The sequence below is a fragment of the Alexandromys fortis genome, unplaced genomic scaffold (assembly GCF_014885135.2).
Source record: "Alexandromys fortis isolate MF-2015 unplaced genomic scaffold, M_Fortis_MF-2015_v1.1 scaffold_126, whole genome shotgun sequence".
Classification (NCBI taxonomy): domain Eukaryota; kingdom Metazoa; phylum Chordata; class Mammalia; order Rodentia; family Cricetidae; genus Alexandromys; species Alexandromys fortis.
The window spans coordinates 1,078,390-1,102,536 of record NW_026068018.1 but is presented as its reverse complement, the minus strand read 5'-3'; the positions used below and the strand labels follow the sequence as shown (position 1 = coordinate 1,102,536).

Sequence of the window (24,147 nt, the reverse complement as noted above, 5' to 3'; positions counted from 1 at the left end):
TTGTCTATATTTTCAGGGTGTTATCTTTAACACAGCAACAGCAGATATATTAAGATCAATAGTATAATCTATTAGAAATTTTTTAGCAATGGTAATGAAATCAGGAAGTGAGACTTCTATGTCATTTTGAATCAAATATATCACCGAGAGGTTTACTGAAAATCAAAAAGCAATAAGTTTTCCTCAACACTATGCCACAATTTAAAACAAGGATAAATAAATATTTACCAGGTGAATTAATTTTCCTTACTTTCAGTAAAAAACTGTGCAAGACTAATGATCATTTGAAATTTAATTATTCTTACACCTGTGATTAAACAATAGCAAATCTCATGAATTAAATCTTATATATCTATAAAAATAAGAACAGATTAAAGTGTTAGTATGAACGTAACAGTTCCATAGATTATATCAGAGTAATGAAATGTTTTTCATTAAAAATGAAGCAAATTTAGGTAGATAGACTAAATTCTGCTGTGTTTTCCTCCCTGTATTTATGTGCTTCTCCATGAAAATAGAATCCACTGGTAGATGCGTACAAAAAGGTGTCATATTTTCAGTAACATATAGATATAATAGTCTACGACCAATAGTCTCTTTTAATAGAAAGGACAGACCGCAGTGCACTTAACTCACCCTGAAGGAACAGGATATAGTTTTTCTGAGCTTTTCCCTCCATATTGGACGCAACACAGGTGTAGTTTCCACTGTCAGCACGCTGAGGTCTGGCAATTTGCAGTTTGGTTCCCCCAGACAAAATGTGAACCTCGAGGGGGTCAGAATTCTCTACAGGTAGAAATAAAGAGGGAAAAAGAAAGAAAGAAATAACATTTAAAGCCACTCTCTTTATATAACAAATATACATTCCTTAAAAGTTCTCTCCCTCTGTATTTTTAATGAGAATTTTTTTGAAACATGAAAAATTTAAAAAGTATTCCTTTATAATGGGCTATGCAGGTCTATAATCCCAGATATCTGAGAGGCAGAGTCAAGAGTATTGAAAGTTCCAAGCTAGCCTGGGCTACTTAGCCAGCTCCTGCCTCAAAATCAAAACTCTTGGAAGTGCTGGGGTACACTGCAGAGGCAGAGGCCTTGCCTTGAATGCACAAGGTCCTAGCCTCAATGTGCAGTACCCCAACAAAGCAAATACTTAGTCAGGAATCCACTTGATAAGTTTATATTTCAGAATAGTAGGCTTTCTTGAACTAACCGCAGCCATGAGCACAAAATCTGAAAATCTGCTATTTTACAAATGTAGTAAATTAAGGGCAAAACGAGGCAACCACAAAAATGTTCAAGTGTGTTACCTATAGGCTTGTGGTTCTTTAACCATGTTATGGTAGGAGGGGGGATGCCAGTGGCATCACATGTCAATGTCACTGGGTTGCTGACTGTTTCCACAATGACTTCTCTTTCAGGCCCTTCAATAGTGGGAGGCACTGTAAAAAGACAGAAGCAGATTGCACACCATCATTAAGTCCATTCAAGACACGGTCTTTCATTTGCATATCTAGGGGAAAGAGAGTTGTATTAGAGGCAAATGCTCACCATATACATTGAGGTGGAAATTTTTATCATCTCGTCCTGCTACATTTATAGCTCTACATACATACTGGCCTGTGTCAGACACCTAAAAGAAAAAGATACTATTGTATGTGCTCCATTAGGTGATAGATGACCAACCACAAGGCTCTCGAGTAGATTAAATAAATCATCAGTCATCTGTACGCTCAACTGCCCCACTTCTAGTAGCCTTCAGAAATCCTGTTTGTTTCTTTTAAAAATGAGGAGGGGGTGGGAGTGGATTGGGGGGAAGAGGAGATGGGGAGAGAGAAGGGAGAAGGGGAGGATTGGGGAGGGCTTTGGGGAATGGAATAATTGAGATGGAGGAAGGGTGGATATGGGAGCAGGGAAGAAGTTATCCTAACCAAGGGAGCCATTTTAGGGTTGGCTAGAGTATTGGCCCTAGACGGGTTCCCAGGTGACCAAGGGGATTTCCCCAACTAGTTCCGTGGGCAGCAGAGGAGAGGGTGCCTGAACTGTCTTTATCCTATAGCCACACTGATGAATATTTTGCATATCACCATAGGAACTTCATCCTGTGATGGATGGAGATAGGGACAGAGACCCACATTGGAGCACGGGACTGAGCTCCCAAGGTCCAAATGAGGAGCAGAAGGAGGGAGAACATGAGCAAGGAAGTCAGGACCTCGAGGGGTGCGTCCACCCACTGAGACAATGGGACTGATCTATTGGGAACTCACCAAGGCCAGCTGGACTGGTACTGATGGAGCAAGTGATCAAACTGGACTCTCTGAATGTGGCTGACAATGAGGGCTGACTGAGAAGCCAAGGACAATGGCATTGAGTTTTGATCCTACTGCATGGACTGGCCTTGTGGGAGCCTAGTCTGTTTGGATGCTCACCTTCCTAGACCTGGATGGAGAGGGGAGGACTTTGGACTTCCCACAGGGCTAGGAACCCTGACTGCTCTTTGGACTGGAGAGGGAGTGGGAGGGAAATGGGAGGAGGGGGGGAGGTGGCAATTTTTATTAAATTAAATAAAAAATTTAATTAAAAAAATAAATAAAAATGAAAATAAGTTCAGTGGTATTGACCATGCATTTTCCCATGAACAACACTGTTCACTGTAATAAGGGGGGTGGGTTGCTGCCAGTTATCTTTTCCACAGCCCCACCATGGAGGCACAACCCTCAGACAAGGACCAAAGATGCACCTCGGCTCGCTTGATGTGCAGCGTTTGTCCACCAGTTAAGATCTCCACGTGAGTAGAATCTGTTATCGTCCGCCCATTCTTGGACCAGGTGATGACTGGAGGAGGGACAGCATTTGACTCGCATTCCAGTGACACTGAGGTTCCCTCTCTCACGTTAACTACAGAAAGAGACTCACTGCCATGATCCTTAATGCTGGGGGGCACTATGACGGGAAACAAGAACAGAATATTCAAATGTTTTTTTTTTTCATTGAGTTGCTTAGGTAGAAAATATGAGATGAAATGAAATTGTTTTACGAAGAGAGTGGGAACACACCGTGAACAGTCAGGGAGACTTTCTTCTTGCTTTCTCCGGCTTGGTTGATAGCAATGCAGGTGTACTCGCCACCATCAGATACCTTGGCCCTAATAATCTGTAGAGTTCGACCACCTGGGGCAAATGCAACGCAAAGACAGGGATAGAGGTTGTTTTGAAATGTGTTGTTAGCACATTTGTGTGTGTATACACGTGTGTGCATACATGTGCATGGTTAGCACATTTGTGTGTATACAAGTGCGTGCATGCATGTGCATGGTTAGCACATTTGTGTGTGTGTGTGTGTATATATATATATATATATATATATATATATACATGTGTGTGTTGGACAATTGAATTATATCTGTCCATTCAAGTGCATAGTGTTTGCTGTCTATGTTTTTAAAATGTTATTTTTCATTTATAAAATTCTTCCTGGAGGACGTAGGCTACAGTATGCAGAAGTCAGAGGACAGCTTGTGGGAACAGTTTCTCTTTTCCTACCATGTGGGTCCCAAGGTCAGTCTTGGCGGCAAGTGCCTTTAAACTCGAAACCATCTTACTGGTCCTCACTCTCTATCCTATGTGTATCCCATACCTATGTATTTAACTTCCTATCATCTATACTCAAGAAGACTGGGGCTGACTGAAAACAATAAGTTTATACAGTGTTGTAGGAGGCTGCCCAGCCCTGAAATAACCACACAGAAACTTAATTAAGTCACTGCTTGGCCCTAGCTTCTTATTAGCTAACTCTTACATCTTAATTTAACCCATCTCTATTAATCTGTGTATCACCACAAGGCTGTGGCTTACTGGGTAAAGTTCTGGCATCTGTCTCTGGTGGGGCTACATGGCTTCTCTCTCAACTCCACCTTCTTTCTTTCAGAATTCACTTTAGTTTTTCCTGCCTAGCTATACTCTACCCTGTTACAGGCCAAGACATATTTCTTTATTAACCAATGGTATTACAGCATACAGAGGGGAATTCCATATCAATACAGTGGTTAGTTACCATTTACACTCAGGATCACACTTTTCTGGTCCTTAATTTCATAATTTTTGAAAAAGATCCCTGTACATTTACTGTACATTTCCACCAAAGTGGTCAAAGTCTACACTCTAATGGTTCTAATTGGGTCTGTGAGCAAACAAAGGGAGTGAGACTCGACTTTGGAAAGAGACTAGGATGAAATGATATTTTGTTTTAAAATGGGAGAAAATGACATGTGTGGTCCACATGATGGGAAAAGTAAGCTTCTTACCAGGCACGATAAGAACATTTGTATTTGGTTTGATGGGCTGTTCATTCTTGAGCCAGCTGAGGTCAGGCGGGGGAAAACCAGAAACCTCACAGGTCAAAGAGATAAAATGGTTCACCACCACAGAGAGATGTTCATGGGTAGGACCAACAATACCTGGAGGAACTGTGAAAGTACATGCATAAATATTAAAAGTGAACTTTGACAGTATCGGAAACACATATTCCAACTCTTTGTGGTCTGTAAAAGTAACAAGCAAACGATTCTGCTAAATATCTAGTGATCTTTATTGGAATCTGTAATGACATCTTTAAACCCATGTCTATCAGATGTTTTCCTAATCGAAAGAGTCTCAGCAGGGTGCTTGTGGTCCACACCTTTAGTCCCAGCACTTGGGAGGCAGAGGCAGGCTGATCTCTGTGAGTTTCAGGCCAGTCTAGTCTACAGAGTGACTTCCAGGACAACCAAGGTTTCCTCCAGCCATGGGTAGTGACCTTGGTTTAGAAACAGTGCAGATGTGAAATTCAGCATTTATAACACATAAAAGAATATCCCCAAATAGAGAGCAACCAATTATTCAAGATCTTGAATCAAACTGCCTGTGTAGAATGCTGGCTATGCATTTGTGAATGATATAACTTGGAGCACGTTTCTTAAGCTTAGTGGTCCTTACATTGCCATCTATGACAGAGGAATCAAAAGCCAACAAATGACTGAAAGTCACTGATAGAATTACCAGAGATAATGGGTACCATTATCTCTTAGTCTCGGTACCAATCCAGCAGTTAGTAGGCTGCCACGTAACTCTTTAAGGATTGGGACTTTTACACAGCAAAGTTTTGAGGGGCTGTGGGATAAAGGAGATAAAGCATTGGTGCTCCATGAAAACTAACCTGTATGTGAGGGAAAGTAAAGCGATCTTTCCTTCCTTCCCTCCATTCCCCCTCTCCCTACCTCTCTTCTTCCCTCCCTCCTCTTCCTCTCCTCCTCTTCTTCTTCCTTCTTTTTCTTGCCTATCGGTGACCTTGAACTCACCATTTCAACAAGACAGCTAGCTAGCTAATCCTGGCAGCACCCTGTCTCCACCTCTCCTTGGCTGGGATTACAGATACACACTGCTACAACTAGAGGTTTATGTGGGTGCTGGAGATAGAACTCATGTGGAGCAAGGACCTTACCGGCTGAGCCATCTCCCCAGCTCCACAACATTTTTTAAAACCTATGCTGTACTACATAGATTAGAACATGTACTTTTATAACAACCATATTTGTTTAATCCATGCTTCCTGAGAAGTCATACTTACTTCTGTTTAGGTAAAATACAAGATCAAGGATCTAGCTCAGGAGTAGAACACTTGCCTAGTGTGCTCAAAGTTCTTGGTTTGGTCTCTACTACTGAAAAAATAAATGAACTTGCCCAGTTCAGAGTTGTTCACTAAAATACCTAAAAGTATTTATAGTGTGTTAATATTATAAGTATGTAGAATATAATGGTAGAATTGTTTATTTATTACACAAATAGCAATCACCATATGCTGTATACATCACACCACATAAGAACATGCTATCATGCCAAATAAAAACTTTTGAAAAAAAATTTTCAAAAACTTTAATTCTATATATTTGCACATGGAAGGCCACAGGAGTGTGGGTATCCACAAAGGTCAGAGGCATCAGATTCAGCTGGTACTGCAATGCCTGGCAGTTGTGAGCCACCCAATGTAGGTGCTGAGAACTGAGCTCAGGTCCTCTACAAGGCAGTTCACGCTCTTCATCCCCAAGCCCTCCTTCCAGTCCTAAATGAAAGCTTTGTGGAACAATTTAAAAAAAATGATCGTTTTTAGATATTCCCAAGATGAACTAGTATTTCATGCAAAGTGGATCTTATAATAATTTTCATCACCCTAATTATATACTTTGGAAACAGCTGTACTTCATAAAAGTTTCCATTTTATGATTGGCACCTATTTCCCCTTACACTTTTCATTAGTAAAAACAATATTTATGGAGTTTCTATTATGTGTGAAAGCTTAAATTTAACACACTTTTTTGTATGCTTGCTTTCTAAAAGGAATTATTTAACTCTACAGGGTGGCCGTCTCTTCTTCACAGAGCACACTGCATGCGAGAAGAGTCCAGTCAATGGACCTCTGCACTGAAGACAGGAGCAGTAGACACGCCTGTGAGCAGAAGGCCCACCACTAACTCAGCCTTCACAAGAACACGCAGCCTTTCACATACGCTGGCCTAACTGCTTTCTCCTGAGGACGAAAATGCTACAAAATGGGCTCAGAATATCTGTACTCTACAAGTACTTCTGACTTTTGTAGGAGGAAAGGCAGAGGAGATTGAATGGATGTAGACTTCACACACCGATCAAGTTAAAAACAGAACCCAGGCTGCAAACTCAGAAGCCCGGTTTCCCTGCTTTGTCACGATGAGCCGAACAGATGTCTGGGGCACTGAGGTCTTACCGTGAACGTTGAGGTTGAAGTATTTTTTGGCATTCCCAGCTATGTTCTCAGCGACACACACGTACCTCCCAATATCTGTTATTTGAGCACTTAGAATCTAAGGGAAAATAAAGAAATGGCAACTAAAATTGTTAATAAAGGAACGTGCAATACTTGACTGTTTAGAACAAACAAGATTCATTCTTTATAGAGAATGCCAGATATAAATGGGCATTAAAAACATGAATACTCAATGTAGACCCTCCATGGTGCTGCTTTCAATTAGTAAAGTCAAGCACACACATAGTTATTATAAAACAACCAGAAAAGGTGATTTTTCCACACATCTGTTGGAGTTTGACTACAAATTAGCCCAAATCATTTCCCAATTCCCTGTCTGACAGCATCCCTGTCTGAAAAGTAACTTTGAAGCCCCCCACCCCAAGAATTGGATTTAGGAATGCCTCTGGTCCGTAGAAATTAAGGCAATGATGCTGTTCACTTCAGTTAATCAAGAGTGTCTGCACTGTTGCTCACTTTATCGGAAATTTCGCCACTAACCCCCGGGGAAGCATGATGTAACTACCGGAGGGTGTGATCATGAAGGACAGAAATCAGCCTGCAGTGCCTTCTACAATTCCAGCCAGATGACAATCCCAGCAGGCATTCCACCCACAGTTCTGACACTTGAAGAAGCCAAGCTGAGATCTGAAATATCACCTATCGAACCAGTGGCCTTAAAAGCTAAATAAATTCTGATTGTTCTTAGTCATTAGGTGTTGGAGGGGTTTGTTTTAGGTATTAGTAGTTAGATAATATAGAGAAGAATGTTTATTATGAAAAGACTTCTATCTATCTATGCATCTACAGTCCTAGACATAAAAACATTTAGGCATTTTAGTATATATAGGCTGTATGGTCATCAAATAGATATATTCAAGTGTAGATAATGCTTTAAATTTCAAGTTTATTTATAAGTAGTGAACTTGATTTTTTTTTAAAAAGAACTTTGTGACACATGCCCTGTAATAGATGTGCTTTTACGCTTGGATTTATGAACCAAAGAAATATTTTTATTATGTACACCAGTAATTTAATTGCACTCTATCCTAACAAAAGAATTACTACATCTCTACACACCACAACTTTCTTTTAGGACATCTGAATGGACACATGGACATATCAATTGACAAACAGAAGTACAGTATATTTATGTGGCTCACATTATGACTCCCTACTGCCTGTGCCAACACAGGATGGATCTCACCTATAGGATACCTTTGACCACTTAGAATGTCATCATTGTATACATGGAATGGAAAGATTGTAAAAAATAGTTCTTTTTAAATAAAAAAACTTTGTTCTTAAACTTAGGAGTGTGTGTATGCAGATTTACACAAAAAATGTCACTGTGGTCATTTCTAATTGTGGGAGCAGTATAGAGAATAATTCTGTATGCTCTTGATAGGTAATGATCACTGTCAATCTTGACAGTTATAGATAAATACGTTCACAAACTAATATTTTTACCAATCTAGAGGATAACTATCACAATGTCCAAAACACTGTAAAATTAGATTTTTTCTTTTACCTGAAGAATCCTGCCATCAGATAGGAACTTATGATGCTCATCTTCCAACAAGGGCTGCCCATCTTTCTGCCAGGAATTCCTCGGTGCTGGGCTACCACTGGATGCACACTCCATCCTGGCACTCTTGTTCACCAGCACAGTGACCTCTTCTGGGAGATCACCACTTGCTCCCTTGATAACTGGTGGCACTAAGAAATGGTTGCAACAAAGAGATTCTGATGGGGAACAACGGCTTTATTAATAGGGCATGCTACACCACTTTGTCATGAGGAGAAGCTGGATACATTTGTGATGCTAAGAGTTAGTCTTTGTAAGGGAATAATCTGGGCTACTTCAAGCTCCCAGCATCAGCATCAGCATCAGTGGGACAGACACCAGCATCACCTGGGAACTTAGGCTCACATCCGTGCACCTCACCTACACCTCTTCCATGGCCATCTCTGAAGAGGGACAAGGAATGGATGACTGAAAAAACCTCTCCAGATTTCAAGTACATCAAAATCTGAGAAGTTCTGCACTATATTTCCCAACACATTTAAAACAGCGCCCTACAATTTATATTCGTTTCACTTATGAAAAGTCACACATTGTCTGCAGAATAGAATCTGGAAAGGTTCAGTAAATTAGGAGATGGTGTTGGCAACATTTGTAAAACCAGATATTTATTTTCAAAGTAACCGATCACTGCCAAGCTTGATTAATTTTTGTCACACTCTCTTAAAACACACCAGTTTTCAACAACCAGTGCATGTTTAATGTAGACCTAGCCTTATGGGATTTGGCTCTCTCACAATTAAGTTGAAATTCTCTAAAGAAAATAATCAGTACTGCAAAGTACATGGCGGAACTTCAGTGTTATTTTGCATACATTCACATTTAAAGTCACACCATTCTACTGATAGCCACTGTCTTCCATGCTGGACCCTTGGCATCTAGCACAAGAGACATGTCACACTCTGAACAATCAATAGGTATCTGTCAAATAAATACCATTTTCAGTTTAATGTTTTCTGTCTTCTACCTCTCTTTTTTTGACTTTTCCAGCTGCTCTTTGCATAGAAAACTCTAGTCTTCCTACCTTCAGCCCATCAGTCTCTCTTCAGGTGTTCGCTCCCAGTCCACACCTCATAGCAGGTCACTATGCATTATGGTGCTGGTACTTGGAGCTCTGTTCTTCCTGGGCCCCTACAGTGCGTACCTATGACATCTGCTTCAACTTCCAGACAGTCCACACCATCAGGTATGTATAAATATATACAAATATTTCTGTCTTTAGAGTTCTGAAGGTGATGACTGGAAGCAATCACCGAGTCAAATTTTCCTACTATGGTCATCAGATCCCCATAACAGGCATTGCTGACTTTCTCTGTTTACTACAGGCTGGCATTGCAAGCCCGTCCCTGTTTGTTTTACATTCATACTTAACACAATTGCTAAATAAATACATTTGACATACATTTTTGTCATGTTTCCTTTCTTTCCACTCTAATATCTCTCCTTCTCCCCCAAAGGCTTGTTGGCCTCCCAGTTCCTTGTTCCATTATTTTGTTATATGCCTTTGACACTTATGCTGTCCAGATTCTTGAAACTTTAATGGCCTCTTTGCATTCAGTTTTCCTGACCTTGGTCTATGGGTAAGTTCAAATCTCTTAAATTTTTTCTTGTCGGCCAACTCCATTCCACCTCTTGTCTATTGTCTTTCCTTATGTCTAATGCATGCTCAACAAATTACCCTTGTTCCGTGGCGTTGAAGTGGCCTAAATCATTCCATTGAACTTCACCAACAGATTTAAGAATTCAAAGCCAAAGGCCTTTTATTTTCTTGAACTCATTTTAACATTCAGCACTGAAAACCCATTGGTTGACAACGTTTTCTAACAGCTGGGGCCTGGGCATAACTGTCTAGTGAGTTTCCCTCATTCCTTGGTTGTCCTCTTCTATTGTTATCCTCCTCTTATCTACAAACCCTTCCCTCTGATAGTCTTCTGTCAGAAATCTTGTCTTTAAATATCACTTGACTGTGGGCCGCTGTGGGATCTATAGTCTAGTTTAGTTCTTTGTCCTTAGTAACAGTTCCTTCTTCCTAAATGTCTGGTCAACACTTTTACATGAGCATTCTAGAATCAGGCAAGATTTAGCACACCACAAACAAAGCTGACTTAGTTCCTTCCTTCCTCCCTCCCTCCCTCCCTTCCTCCCTTCCTTCGTTCCTTCCTTCCAATCCCAACTGTTTTCCCAGGATCTCTACTTTTCTTAACTTTGTTATCACCGACTCAATCACCTGGCATGAACGTCTCAGTTATACTCTGAGACAAGTGTCTAATCCCTCATACCACTTCAACATCTTTAAATAAAAATCTTTCATTTTGACTGTGTGTTGCCTAGTTTTTGTGAACCTGGCACAAACTGAGACATAACTGGGAAGGAGTATCCACAACTGAGGAGTTGAGAATTTGTTAGACTGGATGGTGGGCAAGGTTGAGAGAGCATTTTTCTTGATTGGTGATTAATGTTGAAAAACCCGGTTTACTGTGGGAGTGTTACCTGTAGGCAGGTGGTCCTGGGTTGTGTAAATAAGCAGGCTGAGCAAGCCATAAGGAACAACCCAGTAAGCTGCTGCATTCTTACGAGGTTTTGCTTCAGTTCCTGCCTCCTGGTTCCTGCCTTAGCTTCTCTCAATAGACCATAAGTAGGGATATGTAACCCTTTGCTCCTACGCTGCTTTTGTTAGTGGTTTTTAATCATAATAATAGAAAGCAAACCAGAATATCCTCATGGGCACTTCATTACTTTAGCCTCTGCCAATATACTCCTGCTTCTAATAACACCTCTTGTTTTAAGGAACAATACTTCTTCCCCTTAATGGCCGTATATCAGAAGAAGACGATTCCAGCTCAAGAGCAGGCAGAAGAATCAGAGCTCAGCACTCTTGGTGTCCGTGGTGGATTCCAAGTTGTGTATGTGATTCACACAGGGCTGAGGAACAGACAGTTCTAGGACTTCACTTATAAATATTAGACAGGAAAGCTTTCATTCAATGTGAAATCTAGAAAAAGTAAATCTAGAGCTGCTAAGATCTGCTTTGCTATCAAAGGGAGCCACCTGTCTGAGAATGACAGTAACAATACTAATAAAAAAGAAATCAAGAGAAATAGAAAGGTAAATTCTGGATAACTTAGACCTCTTTTGAGCCAACGAAGTCAGAAATGACTGATTGCAGATTACTGTGCTTTGGGACTTTCTAAGTTTGTGAATCAGTAGTCCATTCTCCACCTCCTCTCCCTCCTCCCTCCCTCCCCTCTCTTTCCCATTTTGCTATTTGAGATCTTAGAAGTCCTGACTGATAGACTAACACATTCTCAGTTTGCACACAAAACGATAGGTCCTAGGAAGAAGCATCAGTTTCTGGTTACCTTTATAGCTGCTAACATGCCTAGGGTAAACATCTCGCAAACATTAGTCACTGAAAAATATTTCGGAGTGAAAAGTGCTTAATCGACAAAAGAAAGCAAACTTACAGAGTACACGGACGTCATACTGAAGGGAATCCTCCCCAGCCTCGTTCACAGCCACGCATGTGTACCTCCCAGCATCTTCTACCTTAGCCCGGGGAATCTGCAACACTCGGCCTCCTGAAAATACATCCTAACATGATACTTCTCCAAGTGTTAGAGTGAACACTCATCACGAACAGTTACACTCTTCCCCCTGGTTTAAGGACTTAACATTTATTTATTTTTTGTCAATGTTACTACTTTCTTTAATCATTCAGGTTTTTTTTATATTAGATAATATTAATTTTCACAGAAGGTATTGCATTGCTAAAAAGTGATCCGATACTGTAAGTGGGATCTTTGGAGAAATGAGGAGTTGGTGTCAGTTTTCCTGGTGGGGAAAAGGCTGCTCTGTGTCCTCCATCATGGTCTGGATGGATGGAATGTTCCTGTGCAGTGTTGCTTTCTTCTTGCCATTTTCAAGTATTTTTAATTATCAGTTTCAGTGTTGCCTACAAAAACTCATTTGAAGACATATATTTGGAATCTAAAAAAGTAAAGTCTACTTTACCTTATATGTTTTGTTCAATTTGCTTTGTGTATTTGACAACTTTTTAATGTTACCAATAAGATTTAGAGAATAGTTGTAACAGTCATAATAAAATTTGCATCTAGGTTCACCAATTATTTATGTTGCATATCATTTTATTTATCTCTTGTATCATATGATAGAATATTTACCTAAGCCATTTCAGTAAGTTGAAGGCCTGATGACTTTTTGAAACTATGTACTCACAGATTTCAATTTCATAGAATTATAATCCTTCATTAACTATAATACAACAACCAAAACTCAGGAAACTTAGAGTCTTGAAAAATCACTGGTACTAAATCTATAGCCTTTTTAAGATTATTGTTACAATATTCACTTTATAGCCACTTTTACTAGAGCTACATCCAATTAAGGTCATAGGTTACATAGAGCTACCATGTCTGCTTCTTCCCTTTTCCTTCTTTATTTTAAAAAGATATTATTTCAGTTAATTTGAGTTAATTTTGCATATATATGCACTTTATTGACCGTAATGAACCCTAAAGGTACAATTTATGAGTTTTAACAAACCCAGATATTTGCATACTGAAGTCTCAAAAATATTATTCCCCCCAAATTAAGCATCCTTTCTGTGACCAAACCATGTAATAAAGTATTTGAAACTAAAAATCTTTACTATTGCTTACAAAAAATCACAATCAATAAAATAATAAATTGAACAATAACTATTTGCAAATATACATTAGAATTTGTATTAATGATGCATAGAAACCAGATTGACTAAAGGCATCAATGCAGAAAAGGAGGCACGAGGAAGCCCAAGACTTGCATAAAATGATAACAACTGTGGAACAGATCGGGAAAGTGGTTAAAGTGTTCTATTGTCAATTCCTCAAGGTACATGAGCGACACATCATTCAGCAACGCAAATGTTGGTTAAATTACAGTGAACCGTCCTAATCAATGAGAAGAGGCATGGTTAACGTGGTAGTGCTTACCTGGCAAAATCAATACTCTGTCACTGGATGTCAGAGGGCGGCCATCTTTATACCATGTCAGAGTTGGGGGAGGGGCAGCGCTTGTCTCGCAGTGCAGAGAAATGGGATTGTTAATGATTACATCTTTGGCTTCACCACTCCGGCCGGTGTCTAGCATGTTTCCTATTTCCCAGAGTTTCTGAAAACTTGGAGGAACTGTGGAGGAAAAGCATGGCTTCTGTTCACAGTGGGTCTGTCACTCCCGATACCCCAGACAGAGGTTTGCCCATATCTTTTTTTTTTTTTTTTTATTGAGAGTTTTGCCCATATCTTGACAATGGTTTGTGCATTTGATAAAGCAGACAATGCCAAAGCATTTTTAAATACTTATATGTTTTCCATCAGCAGCCAGACAGAGAGCAGCCATCAGTGAGGGTTGGTTCTCAGGAGGAAGAGTAAGGTCTGTGGTGCTCAGAGTCAGCACTTGCCTTTGTGGTTCCTCTAAAAAGGCTCTGTCTCTTGAACATCATTGGGACCTACTTTCAAGGAGGAATGTAGCACGAAATGGGACAGTGGTAGAAAAAAGCTAATTCAGAGGCGGACACACACATAAATATGGGCTCATTTGATGCCAGTATCAATAACTTGTCTTACTAAGGAAGTTAAGGAAGATAAACTATCAGGACTAAACTATTCAAAAATAGGACATCCTCACTTTTTTTCTGACAGCAAGCATGAGTTTTATCAAGACAAGTTACCTTTGCCTACAAGAGTGTGTGACTTTGACCTGAATTTTCACATTTTAGACACACATGAAAAATTAAAGATATATGAAAATTTTATGTATCCAGATGCTAAATATAGTATTATTAATAAATAATAAAAATAATAAAGAATGAAAACTTGGAGACAACCTTGACATTTAACTTTAGGAGTCTGGCTATATTAATGTTGGAGTATACAACTAATGAAACAGGCAAAGTTGTTAAAAATTATGTTGAGGGTTGGGGCATGGCTCAGAGAGAGTTTCCTTAGTATGAATAAGGTCCTAGATTCAATCCCCAGGACTGGCAAAAATAATTCAGCCAGAGAGTGGTAACTTCCAGAAAAACAATACCACCAATAACAGTTATTATTTCTCAATCATTTTAGGTGCCTTACCTCATTCATTATTCTCAGCAGTTCCACGATGCATTAATTTTAAAGAGAAATAATAGAGACTTAAAATAGTTTGGTAACTTGTCCAATACACAAAGATTATAGGTGTGCTCATCCAATTCAAAGTGTGTCTACTCTAAATCCCATTATTCTGCATTTCATGCAATAATGTTCTTATATTTATCATAATTATTTGTTGTATTTTACACAAACATGCTGTATGATACATAACCTTCATGATATAATGTTAGTGCAATGCTAATGTAAGAGAAGGCTATAGTCCATTATTAATTTTGTAAATGAAATAGACCCTTAAAATACCAGAAGGAAATACATAGAATAAGAATGATAGGGGTTGGAGAGGCGACTCAGCTGTCAAGAGCACTTGTTGCTCTTGTAGATGATGAAGATTCAGTTTCTAGAACCTACATGGTGGCTCAAAACCATCCATGATTCCAGTTCTATGAGATCCAACACCCTCTGCCATGAGCGCCAGGCATACTTGTGGTGAACATATATACCATTCAGGCAAACACTCAAATATAAAATAAAAATAAAACTCTGCAATAGGATTGTGTGATTATTCTCTTATCTCTTATTTAAAAATTCATAATAAATTTATATTATTAGGAGAAGAAAAAATTTTGAACTAAACCGAGTCTAATGTCATTTCTATTACATTAATAGAGGATGGAAATCATTCTCTGACAAGCATAGTAGTATTTACCTTGGATATTCACATCAAAATCCAACTCGTCTTCACCTGCAAGGTTAGATGCAGCACAAGTGTATCGGCCAGTGTCTGATATTTGAGCTTCCTTTATTTGAAGAGTGTGTCCATTTGCAGCAATGCTAACATGATCATCTGATTTAAGGGGCTGTGATTCAATTATAATAATGTCAGAATTGAGTGTGCTGATAAAGATAAGATATCCTGAAAATTATGGGCATTATGGTTCTGTAACAAATAGAACTATGTAAAATATTCAAGATAGCAGTAATTAACTTAGCTTGATCAAGTTGTTTTCTAAGTAATCTAATTTTTATCTCTTGAAAATTATAGCTGATAATGTTCACATTAGCCGGATAATTTTGGGAGACACAGTCATGTATCTTTATGGCAGAAAACATGTTCTTAGCACCATATCCATTTATCCACATAAGCAAAGATGCCTCCAAACAATCTTATTGAGTATTTAAAAAGTGTGTTTTGTTGATAGTTTCATAGAAAACTGAAATAAAGAAAACTTCACTAGAAGTTGGGAATATTATTAAAATATCATTTGATCTAAAATTATTGCTATTCATTCAGAAACATCCTTACTTCATACATAAGCTAGGGTTTGTTTAAGCAAGGGCTATGTTAGGACACTTTGTTGAAATGAGCATTATAGGTTTCCCTTCATTATTTGAAGATTTTATTCCTGACTCACTGGCATTCTTTCTAATGATACGTCCTTCATAAATCTTAGTGATTTCAGTGTTTGCTCTCAATCAAAGCCATGTTCTCTCAACTTCTTGACTTCCTCTCTTACCTATACCAGCATCAATTCATTTCATCTCACTAGAGAGTTTCAGTCTTCTGGGATGGTTCTTGTGGCCTGCACCTTTCCTGAGGCCATTTGCAGCGAACCGTTTAAAAGTGTTTTCCACGTGTATGGTGTCAAATTTTGTCATCTTATCTGTCCTTGAATCTGATCCACTCAAATCTTTGTCTTCTCTACTTGTTAAGAAAGACAGTTAAGGTCACCCATGACATCCGAGTGGCTGTGCTTACATTCAGTACTGTCTCTGTTTTCTATTTTTGGTGGTATTTCACCTAATGTAACATGTCTTTATCTTGAAATAGTTTTCCCCCTTTGTCTTTTGAGACACTACAGTTCTTATTCCTCTACTCCAAAAGGCAGACATACACTATGTCTGTGTCTCTTGTCGTGTGTATAGTGTGTGTGTGTGTGTGTGTGTGTGTGTGTGTGTGAAGGTGCACGCAGAGGCTGGAAGAGGGCATAAATTGGAGCTGGAGTTATAGGCAGCTGTGAGCTGAGCTGTGTGTGTTCTCCAACTACCTTGTCTACCTCACCTGTCACATTCTGTTTTACTGACTTAATTCTTTTAGTTTTTTTAATTTCTGAAAATTTATGTGTGCAGAGACTTTGGCCTGTTTCTTTTTCATTTATATTTGTTATACATAAATAATGCCAAGCAAACAGTTGAGATTCAAATAATTTGGGATTCAACAAACCATTATTAATATTATATCAAATAAACATACCACAGTTTTAATTTCCTGTATTAAAATAAAATTTTCAGGGCACGGATAAATAAAATGTAAGGATTATATTCAAAGTTTTTACAACTGATATTGTCAATATCCTTTGGTGGTTTTCAAAACTTAATACTATTTTATTAAATTTTGGTTATTTAAATAAGAACTGAAAAATGATATGGAAAAGAATTCATTGAAAATATGGATTCTTATTCATATTCTAGGAAACAAACCCAGCCATTAAAATAAATTAGAGCTTTCAGTTAATCTAACGTGAGAGGCTGAATTTGAAACTGTAATTTAACAATTCTTAATGAATTTTGAAAGCAGTCTAGTTTCTATTTAAATTCAGGTGTTTTTACATTTGTGGCTTTCTCTATGTGTAGACATAAGGGATGAAAATGCTTTTATAGAAAATTAAGAACAAATTAATGATATAATTTCAGAGGACAAGGAACTTATTTGTTTGAAAGTAGGGTTTTATAGAATTGATAGCACATCTCATGGTGTGCTTGCACAGTGAAAGCCAATAGAAGCAGAGCATGGTGTGAGTTCTGTCTTTTTCTTTTGCAATGGCTTCCAGATGATACGTGCTTTTTTTGCATGAAAAGATTTCCACACCCCTACTGCTGATACAGCAGAATCCATACGGGCTCTGGAAAAAAACCACACAGCCCCATCTTTCTTGCCTCTTAAGTCATACTGTGACCTAAACTTTTGCAACTGGAATTTAACCGACCATTTGGCTGATTATGTGTAGAACAGGATAAAGAACAGATTTTCTGCTTCACATCTGTATTTAGTGGTGTGAACAGCAACTACACATTCTCTTCTGGCCCCCCGAGCATCCGCACATGTGTGCTTATGGCGTGTGAGAGGGATTAGGAACCGAGTGAGGAACAGGGTATATGGTTTGAAACGTTCATCATAAACAGAAGGATCTGATTGTTATAATGTAAGGGGTGAGTTTTTCAAAGCAAATTTATTCAAATATAATTATTTCACTTCTCCATTTACAACTCCTCCCTCAAGCCCCTACCATGTCTGCCCCTTCACCCTCACACTGATTTTTCATTTGGTATTTTTTCACCGCCCTAAGGTAATCATAGTGTGCTTTTGTAGCTTTTAATTTTCTCATGTTTTAGGATATAAAAAAAAAGTTATCTTTTGTAAAGGAGTTCAAGATGTTTAAAGAGGGTCTGAATAAATTTAGTCCTCATTTTAGGTCATGCATGTGTTTCTTCTGTATAACAATCTACTTGTTTGGATAAAACATCATTCCTCTAATTCTCCAGTGGGAGGGTAGCCAGATCTTCACAGTCAAGTGCTAATGTATACAAAACCAATCTTTCTTACCTCCAAGGAGTGGAACAACACCGAAGTTACTGAACATGGCTATTTTCCATTTTATTTATTTTTTAAGTAGTTTCAGACTGAAGGAACATGAGATTGACTACTTTTAATATCACAGTAGGTGGGGTCAATCTCTGCATCACCCCTGCCTGTTTTTTTAATGGTATATTAATATTTTAAGAAATAATCAACAAACAAAAAATAGTTGTGACTGGCCTGTCCATCCTTGTACCAGTGGAGGGAGGCAGAAGGAATGGCGTAAGCTTCACACTCCAGAGTCAGGCTGTTATTCACCCTGATCTTCACCTCTTTAGGGGAAAGTCCCGGCCCTAAAAGGTCCCCTTTCTTGATGATGGGTGGAACTGCACAAAATAGATATTAAAGAGTTAAACATTGGTTGTTTTAAATACAAAGTCTACCATAGAAATCACAAAGAGGCACAATCAACAAGTTCGCCAAGAGATGAGGAACATCTCTTCACAGACCTTTTACGAAAGACCTCAGCACACCAGGAAATAGTGTTCAGATACAACATATGGAGAAAAACATCGTTATCTTTCATCATTATAAAACTGTTGGAGGAGCCAGTGTGCTTTACATTTTCATCTGATCCAGGCTTGCATAGTCCAACTATGACCCATAAAATACACTGTATTGGTTATTAGGGCACGAAGTCAAAGGAAAATTGACAAGCAGAATATATTTTGCTTATAGCATAACAGGAAAAAAGTAAGAATAAAGACCTTAACAATGTGGCCCCTGTTAATGACAGTATGAGTTTTGCCTTTTTTACTTATCAGTTGGTTTATGTTGTGGTAACCCCAAACCACTGTTGATCATATCTTAAGCTCTGGAGTAGGCAGCTGCATGTAAACAATGCTCTGACAGGTAGGTAATAAGTGGATCCAACGGACTCTTCACAAATGTTGTTTGCATATGTATGTGTGATGGTGTGTGTGTGTGTGTAGGAACATATGCAGATGTATGCTTTCGTAGCCCCAAGGTTGATTCCAGATGTCTTCTTCAATTGTGCCTTATCTTATATATTAAGTCAGGGTCTCTTGCTGAACCCTGAGCCTACTGTTTTGACTAGAGTGGCTAGCTAGCTCGTTTTGGGCACTTCCTGTCTGCCTCTTAGGCACTGGGCCTGCAGGTAGGCTTCTATACCTATTTGACATTTACATGACTTCTGGGCCTCTTAACACTGGTCCTCATGTTTGTATAACAAACGTGTTGGTCAGTGAGCCATCTTAAGTGGCTCTCAATATTTTTAAGAAACTCAGGCCATGGGCATGATTCTTAACACAACTTCCATTCTCAAAGAGGCAAGCTAGACAAGTAAGAGTATTTAATGGTCAATAAACCATTAGGAAAAATAATGAAAAAGAGGTTGAGAAAGCTAGGAATCTTCGGGAAGAGGTGAGATGACGTGTTCTTTTGGAACTTACTGTAGACTTTCACCTCATAGTGCTTTATCATCTCTCCAGCCTCGTTTGTGGCCACACAAGAGTATCTGCCTGCATTGTCTTCTTGTGCATTCAATATCTGCAGAGTGCGGCCTCCTAAAACACAGAGGAACATAAAAGAAGTCAGTCAGGGAATGAACAAACAGATGGGACTTTATTTTTATTGTAAACATTGCTTCTTCCTTTTTCTCTTTTCTCCCCCTCCTCTTTTTCTTCCTTTTTAGGGTTTTTGAGACAAGACAAGTGTAGCCTAAACTGGCTTCAAACTCAGAGAACCACCTGCCCCTGCCTTCTGAGTGCTGGGATTAAAGATATTGTACCACCACCATCTGGCTAAACATGGCTTCTTATGAATATCGACTTAGTGGTGGTGGGTAATTGATATAAAATACGACACAATACACATGGGGCCTACATAGTGGCTGAGATGGTCTCTAAGTCTTCCCTTGTCCTCTGTGTGGCAATGACTCTCATACTTTCTCTGACACTCCAATGGCCCTGTACACCACTCCAGGTAAGGACTTTATCTTATCTCACACTTTTCAATGAGTTCTTTGAGAGTTTCCAGTTTTGTACAATGTGTCCTGATTATATTCTACTCCTCCATAACTCTTCCCTGATCCACATACCTTACTCATCCACCTAACTTTGTTTCCTTGGGAAAAAAACAAAAGCAAATCTCGAAAACATTCAGGACCAATTTGTGCAAACTAAACTAGTTTTAGGTGTGTGGTCTTCTGACTGGACTGCGGTTGACTCACCGGGGACAAGACCTGTGCAAGCCCAAATCAGGACAAGTTTCAGCAAAGAGGGGAAATTGGGCTCTCACTGCTAGCCCTAGAGCAATTGGCAATCGTTAGCATAGAAAAGGAAGGCTCCATATTTTCTATTTCATAGTTTCATAAGAAGATCCCACTTCTGTTATTATCTTCCTCTGATTGACGTGACATTCAGAGATCACATTTTCTAAAACACAGTTTTGAATATGGTACCTTTCTCCCTAAAGACTGTTGATATGGGCTGGAGATATGATTTAATGGTTAAAAGTACCTGCTGCTCTTCCAAAGCACCTGAGTTCAATTTTCAGAATCCATGTTGGGTGGCTCACAACTGCCGACAACTTCGGCTCTAGGGGATCCAATGCCCTCTGCTAGATTCTTCAGGCACCCCCATATATGTATATGCATGCCCTCCATGACACATTTGCATAAATGGATATAAAGTGAATCTTTATAAACACCATCAATAGTTCTCAAATGCTCAAGGTATGAAGTTAAACTAATGCGGGGGTCCACACAATGCTCAGCTTTGCCTCCAACTGTCTCCAGGTTTCCCCACAACATTTCCCCAGAAGTGGTGACTGCACCAGGCCATGCCATTCCCAGTGGCTGCTTTTTGTTCACTAGTCATCCCGATGGAGCCAAAACTTCTCCCAACTTATAACCAATCAACCAAGTTATAGAACTTAAAAAAATAAGTACCATATTCTGGTTAGGCAGTGGAGATTTCTCTTACCATTTAAGTTCACATTGGTCATGTTGTCTCCTGAATTTTTATAAAACTTGTCACTACCACATTATTTTATAGCCCTGCTTCATTTATATAATCAATGGTTGTTTTCAACTTCATGGTGATAGTAAAATTTTTCCATTACCATTCTTCCACAGGAGGTTGAATGTCGTACAGATAATAATTATAGTTTTTATTTCTTTCTATTTCATGCATATTGCCAAGTATTATAGAGGAATAAACTCAGTCTATATATTAGCTCTTTCAAGGCTAAATTATTTCAAAATAAATATATATCCCTTGTGACATTCCACATTACAATATATGTTAGCAATTAGTGGCACTGTAGTGTTTCTTTGCTTGAGTTTGTTTTTTGCGTCTTTCAAAAAGTAACTTTGGGGTACTTAAAAATTTAAGATATATACCAAAAGCATAGATAGTAAGATGGCAATAGACTGTTCCAGAACAAAAACATGGACACTTTTATTAAAAATAACACATGGCTGTTCTTTTCTATTGTAGCACGTGGTACAGTAGCTTGGTTATCTGAGGTCAACCAATTACCTGGAAGAATGCGGATATTCCTGTTGGATTCTAAAGGCGAGCCATCCTTGAACCAGGTGATGGTCGCTGGTGGATAGGAATAGGCCTCACAGACCAGCGAAGTGGGGCTGTTAAGGATGACAATGACATCTTCAGGGCTGCCATCACTGTCTACACCAGCAATTGTTGGAGATACTGAGAAGATTTAAAGTTCTATTAAAGAAACATTCTTAGAAAGTTTCCTAGATATGTGTTCCTGAACTGCCATTGTGCTTATCTATGTGACGCCAGGCTTTAAGAGTGACAAAAGAGCTAATCACTATTATTCTATAACAAATCAGTGAAAAATGTCACAGGGTAAAGGAGGAAGGCGACATATACAGCAGAGATAATAACACACTGTGGTAAGTGCAGCACAACTTTCCCAGGCTCGACTTTCATTCATATGTGTCTTTCTGTAAAAAACTATGTCAGTTCCGCCTACAGAAAGCTTTAGTCTGGTACACGATGTACTCTTTATATAGGCTACTACCTACTGCTGTTTACCTGATGACCTTCACATCAACTGGTATTTTGGTGGATCTTTCTTGCATATATGTATATATACCTATGGTCCACTTAGACTGTGACCTCTTTTAGAGGTTCCTGTTCTATGTGAGAGTATGAAAGCATTTGTTCATATGAGAGGATCTATGTGTTCTCCAAATTTTGTAGGAGTCACTACAAAAATAATTTAAAAACCTGAATATTTGTGTATTCACATACAGGTCAGTTGAGTTTGGTGCAAGTTTTTAAATATCAGTCTTTAAATGGAATACATTTAGGTGGTCTATGTTACACTTGAGGAACTGAGTAGGAACTTAGAATCTGTTTCAATGACATGCTTGAGGCATAAACATAACTTGGATGCTGTAGGACCAATGCTTATGCATCAATGCATACAGATGTTTAATCACACCCAGCGCACAGAGACTGGAATGAGCACAATCTCCAATAAAGACAGAGTCTCAGGCTGAGACTCACTGCTTCCCTGCGACGCCTTGATCAGCACAACTTTCTCCTCACCACTGCATATTTAAATGTCTATCTTGATCCTTCTTATTTCTTGCACAAAGCACTATGCCCGGAACATAGTTTATTCTGCATCAATGAAAGAATGAAATCAAAACAGTCTACATACACGAGTGCTGGTACTCTTCACAGAATAAAATTCTGTGATAGGAATACACACACTTACACACACACACACACACACACGGAAATGATATTCATACCTACCGAACACATTGAGACTGAAACTTTTGCTTTTGTCACCCGCTGGGTTAGAGGCCAAACATGTGTATCGTCCTGTGTGTGATACTTGAGCATTGGTGATCTGGAGGAAACGGCCGTCAGACATGAAGTGGTGGTCTTCATCTTCTAGGAGAAGCTGTCCATCTTTGTACCACGTGATCTGTGGCACAGGGTTCCCTGTTAAGGAAAAGCCATTTTTTTTCTGAGGGCAGCTCAATATCACATATCTTTCAACGACCGACATGCAGAGAAGGCATCTTCACACATTTGCTTTCTTTCCTATATCCCACTCTTCAAACAAGGAAATGGCTGTTCTCTGTGACATAGTGTCGAAAATGAAACTTTAATGTAGCAGTGATTGCATTAGGGTGAAAAAGATATAAAAATAGAAATCATTTCAACTGTAGGTTTGCTTTTTATCTGTAAATAATTCTAAGCATGGGTCTCCGTGTTTAAACTAGTCTCTGTGTTTAATTATAGGTGTGTTAGCTCATATAATTAACTATTTTCACTGTAAATTACTCTTTGAAAAACTGGAGCACACAGTAAATTACTCTTTGAAAGAATGGAGCACATGTAATTTTAAAATACTACAAATTCTTTTTCATTCATATTAAAATCTTTTTATTCTTTAGATACAAAACAGTAAAGGCTAAAGCATTTAATTCTACTAACATTTTGTTTTATATTGTGATTATTACCAAGAGTTTGGAGATATAGCTAAAATAATCACTTATTCAATATTTGTAGCCAGTGGAGAACACTTTAGAAAGTTATAATGGAGACACATGTTAAATATTTAAAATGATTCAGATGACTTCCTGTAATTTAAAAACTACAAAAGCACATCGTGTTAACCAAGCTGACTAGAATGGACTCCTAAAGCCTGAAGCTTAAACAAAGAATGCTGTGAAGTTTAGGCGAAGACAGGGAGGGACAAGGAGCGGTGCAGGGCAGGAGGAGGGAAAAGGAGATGCCTCTTTCTTGCCCTGAGATAAAGCTGTTCTCTAACCCACACGTGTTAACTACCCCACAGTGTGTGATAAAGGAAAGGCTGCTGGTGCATTCGTCACTCTTCCTACTTCTGTTAGAGCATCTCCTCATCTTGGTTTATGACTCACACAAGGCATGCGAGTAATAAAATAAGAAGCTTTTCAAACCTTTCTTAAAACTCCATTTTTCCACACGATGTTC

General features: G+C 38.8%; 1 protein-coding gene across 1 annotated transcript in view; it reads right to left on the bottom strand.

The window, feature by feature from the left end:
* The window catches only part of Hmcn1 (hemicentin 1), a 449,244-nt gene that overhangs the window by 90,201 nt on the left and 334,896 nt on the right, over positions 1–24,147 (bottom strand). Inside the window, exons 49-63 of the mRNA XM_050162915.1 lie at positions 22,939–23,130; positions 21,682–21,855; positions 19,591–19,704; positions 18,359–18,504; positions 15,251–15,401; positions 13,387–13,581; positions 11,860–11,973; positions 8,342–8,529; positions 6,772–6,868; positions 4,301–4,462; positions 3,054–3,167; positions 2,738–2,940; positions 1,549–1,630; positions 1,308–1,439; positions 637–786 (exon numbers count right to left, since the gene is read on the bottom strand). Coding sequence (XP_050018872.1) covers positions 637–786; positions 1,308–1,439; positions 1,549–1,630; positions 2,738–2,940; positions 3,054–3,167; positions 4,301–4,462; positions 6,772–6,868; positions 8,342–8,529; positions 11,860–11,973; positions 13,387–13,581; positions 15,251–15,401; positions 18,359–18,504; positions 19,591–19,704; positions 21,682–21,855; positions 22,939–23,130 — 2,214 coding nt within the window. The remainder of the gene's footprint in view (positions 1–636; positions 787–1,307; positions 1,440–1,548; positions 1,631–2,737; positions 2,941–3,053; positions 3,168–4,300; positions 4,463–6,771; positions 6,869–8,341; positions 8,530–11,859; positions 11,974–13,386; positions 13,582–15,250; positions 15,402–18,358; positions 18,505–19,590; positions 19,705–21,681; positions 21,856–22,938; positions 23,131–24,147) is intronic.